Source organism: Mizuhopecten yessoensis, unplaced genomic scaffold, assembly GCF_002113885.1.
Source record: "Mizuhopecten yessoensis strain PY_sf001 unplaced genomic scaffold, ASM211388v2 scaffold714459, whole genome shotgun sequence".
NCBI classification, from domain to species: domain Eukaryota; kingdom Metazoa; phylum Mollusca; class Bivalvia; order Pectinida; family Pectinidae; genus Mizuhopecten; species Mizuhopecten yessoensis.
In genome coordinates this window covers 1-4,148 of record NW_018479131.1, presented here as the reverse complement: position 1 = coordinate 4,148, position 4,148 = coordinate 1, and the positions used below count along the sequence as shown (strand labels likewise).

Here is a 4,148-nt window from a genome sequence, read left to right as displayed (position 1 = left end):
TCAATGTCTATACACTCCAAGGTGTGTTTTAGCATGGCAATGAACGTTGACCTAGATAACACGCGTCCTTCATGGTTCAAGAAAAGTGGGTCAGTTGGCAATGGATTTTCACGAAGTCTATGGTTCTTATATTTGCAGCAGATTGTGAATGGACATATGGGGTGGTTGGTTCTGAATAGTCTGATAGTTACACCGTTCCTAAAGGGGTCTGTTTTGGATCTTTTAAGTGTCAGAAGTACACAGTCTGTAGAAATTACCAAGTCTTGAACACAGAGGTGTACCGTATGATCAAATTTGTCTGTCACTGTGAATTCGCCACATCGTAGGAAGCCGAAAAATGCTACAGTGCATACTGTTTCTAACAGTAAGTGGTCACATCCAGGCGTTCTCAAGTGAGCACATATTCTCTGTAGAATTTTAAATGTTATTGGATGTCGTGGTTTGGTTTTCCTCACTTGTAGTCGCTTTACTCCATTTAGGATGGCATGAAGGCGGGGCATCTCCTGTGAATTTGGGTAGTGGATGTTGTTCTGAATGCACGTGAATCGAATTCCACACAGGTAGAGTTTAATTGTGGTATATGCGATTTGACTATTAAAGCAGTATGCCACAAACTGAATCAGTTGTCCCTCAGACACAGGTAAGCTGGGTAGGTGCACTATAGTTATAAGGCCAACATAGAGCAGGAATTGTACATACTTATTAACACCAGATTCATATGTCCTCCTAGTAGTGGGGGCTATGGAGGCGGACCATAACTCCTGAATCACAGGTTCGAATTCCACATTACGGATGTTGGTAAGGGTACCTTGCACGGGAAACGGGCTGCGTAGGGTGCCAGTCGTCGGAATCGGGCTATCTGCAATCGAGACAGAGAATCAGCAATATTGTTAAGGTGACCAGGGACATGTTTAGACAACACGGTAAAGTTAAATGTACAGGCACACAAGGTTAATCGTCGGACTAACGGCATGATGTGAGGAGACTTGGACCTTCCTTTACATAGAATAGCCACGGTGGCAGCGTTGTCACACATGAATACGATACGTTGGCCCACCCACAGGTGGCCCCAAATTAAGGCTGCAACTACGATCGGGTACAGTTCTTGAAAGGCTATGGATAGTTCATTATTGTTTGCGTATGGGTTGTCTAAATCGCGCGGCCATGGTTCAGCAAACCATGATCCTCTGAAATAACCACCATACCCTAGGGTTCCAGAGGCATCTGTGTACAGGCATATCTCGTCTGAAGTAACCACTTTGTTGTTATAGAAGACAGAGACGCCGTTCCAGTTGGATAGGAAATAAATCCACATCTTGATGTCTTCCCTGCATTCGTTATTGAGTTTCACGTAGTGATGTAGTGCCTTGACAGTGGTAGACAAAGTGATTAAATGCGACACGAAAGAACGACCTTGAATCACGACTCGGCTGGCAAAATTTAGATGTCCTAGGAGTTGGAGCAGTTCTCTCTTAGTGCATGAATGTCGTTGTTGAAATGACTGTAGTGAACTAATAATTCTGTCCAGTTTATCCTCGGGTAACCTGGCCTCCATATTTTCAGAGTCGAGCACTATACCTAGGTATTCCATCACCGTATTTGGTCCACTTGTCTTGTGTTTAGCCATAGGGATACCTAGTCTGTTGAAAATGTGATGAAGAAGGGCCATGTTCCGCTCTCCGCACTTGTCAGGATGTTCGAACGTGATAAAATCATCAAGCAGGTGGAGGATATGTTCCACACCATAACAATTTTCAGCTATCCAACATACTGCTTGAGATAGAGTGTCAAATATTTTCGGACTAGATCTGCAGCCAAAAGCGAGTTTGTTATAGAAATAATAGCTGCCGTTCCATTTGATGCAAAACATGTGCCACTGAGTAGGTACCACTGGTATGATCTTAAAGGCATCCGAAATGTCCGTTTTACACATAGTAGTCCCTTTTCCCAATGTTTGTAATTTCTGGATTGCATCATCTACACGAACATATGTTAGAGAGCATGAATCTTTGTCTATTAATTCATTTACACTTGGATGCTGGTCATCTTCATGAGGCGCAGATAAGTCTACAATAAGTCGTGCTTTTCCAGAATATTTTCCAAATGAGACCCCTATAGGGCTTACTCTGTATCGCTCGAACGGCAATTGTTGAAAAGGTCCTTCCAAAAAACCCTTCCTCAATTCATTTTGTACTAGCATGTCTACAACTTCTGGTTGTGTGGTAGCTGAAAGAAGGTTCTTACATTCTTTGGTTTGAAGTTGAGTGTGTGATACGAGTGTATCAAAGCCTGCTGACAAACCCTGACACAAATAATCTACAAATTTCTGATCTGGGTGTAATTTCAAATCGTCCCTAAGTTTTTCGATATTAACTGGTGTATAAACCGTGTTCTCCAGTCATTGTTGCGGAGCTCCTTGTTTAGAACGTTGTCCTTGAATGCTGGATGCATTCCTACATGTATCCGCACCGTGACTAGATGATTTACACAAGGTACATGCATGGAAAAAATAGCAGGAGTCTCCTCGAGGGCATTTCCCTGTGTTGTAATTGTTACACACTTCTTTTCCGTTCACTTTTATTTTCTGGCGCCCATGTTTGTCTAGCTCCTTACTCGGACCCTGTTGTGGACGGCCATTACCACTGGCACTGTACATGTGCTTCCTTTGGCGTTGTTGTGGACAAAAAGGGGTAGTGTGTGATGTCAAGTTGCATAGCTGACAGGAATTTACCCTGGTGTTGCCCATTATCATTGTTAGCATGCTGCTATCTTTGATGGCCCAGTCTACTTTGGTGTTGTTATCTTTAAGGGCTGCCGCTGCCCTTGCCGAAAATTGACAGTGGTAATCATAGAACTTTTGGCCGTAAACATTGGCTATGTCTATTATGTTTGCCTCGTATCTATCAAGTTCCACTCTTCGTTTTGGGAATTTCCTACACATCGTCCTCTTGTATTTCCCGAACGCGGTGATAAACTCGCTGAGTGTAAGGGATTTGTTGAGTCTGGGGTCATCTGAGTCGTTTAGATTGTTCAAATTAATGTGGATCGAGGAGTCTTCGTTATACACGTTGGCTTCCCTATTGTCTGGCTTAGGCATTAACAAATTGGCCATGTTAACATCATGTCCCTCCCAAATGCGTTTCTTTAACTTCTCTGATATGACGTCTACATGGGGGAGACACTCTGAAGGAACCCCAAATTCTGAATGAGGGAGACGGTACCCACCTGAAATCGTGTTTGTTCTAGTTTCCTCAGTCTCATACTGCATCGCCTCGTAAGCCGTGTTGAGTGTGTTCTCCCGGGTAGTCGGCGCGGAAGTAGTAGAATTCCTCCCTACGATACCGAGCACGGTTTGCTGTAGCCCCATAACGGTCTGTTGCATGGTCTGCATAGTAGTGAGAAGGCTTCTTATGGTCTCACCGTCCGGATTCATGGGGGCCGCCATGTTTGTTGTTGATGGCGTAGAAATATATCCATCGGTGCGGTCTGTGATGCGGTCCGCGTCAACCGATTCACCACTGTCTGGGAAAATATCCTCCGAGTCCGCGGCGTCAAATAGTTCTGTCTCACTGACGATATTCCGATTTCCAGACCTCGTTGACGCGTTTCCTATAGGTTGTTCTTCATCACGATTATCAATAGTTTCTTCCGTGTTTACGACGGTATCTTGTAACCTGCTTGTAGGTCTACTGGTTTCAACTCGGCGCGGGTGGCTGGTAACTCTGTTGACAGAATCTCGACGGCTCCTTCCGATGTTCTCCAAGTAGATCGCCTTCAATGTGTTTTTGGTTAAAGTCGGAGGCACGGCTATGTTAATCTTGGAAAGTTCATCCCTTAACTTTGATACTGTCCAGTTGGCGGGATTCATAGAGTCCCATGGTTCCTTCCGAGTTGATGATCTCCCTCTGCCCCTGGGTCGGGACGCCATTGGAGCGCGAACACAAAGCAATTAAATATCCCTCGAAATCCGCCAATAGAACACCTTTACACACACTGTTCCTCGAAATAGTTCACTAGGTATATATACCAGAAACACGATATAGTATAACGAATTGTAAATCCAGTTAATAAACGCTGTTTGGAATAGTGAAGATGAAAAGAAATAGCAACTTATAATGACCTGATACTGATGGAGGCTAGCTGTAGAG

The 4,148-nt window shown here is 44.1% G+C and overlaps 1 protein-coding gene across 1 annotated transcript; it reads right to left on the bottom strand.

Annotated features, from left to right (window-relative positions):
• Positions 1 to 766: 766 nt before the first annotated feature.
• LOC110440977 lies at positions 767 to 1,933 on the bottom strand. Its single transcript, XM_021484085.1, has one exon. The coding sequence runs from the start codon at positions 1,931 to 1,933 to the stop codon at positions 767 to 769; it is 1,167 nt and encodes a 388-aa protein (XP_021339760.1).
• Positions 1,934 to 4,148: the final 2,215 nt, after the last annotated feature.

What these genes read in the sequence shown, in the direction of transcription:
- LOC110440977 (XM_021484085.1), bottom strand. Translation starts at nt 1,933, where the DNA reads ATGTGTAAAACGGACATTTCGGATGCCTTTAAGATCATACCAGTGGTA.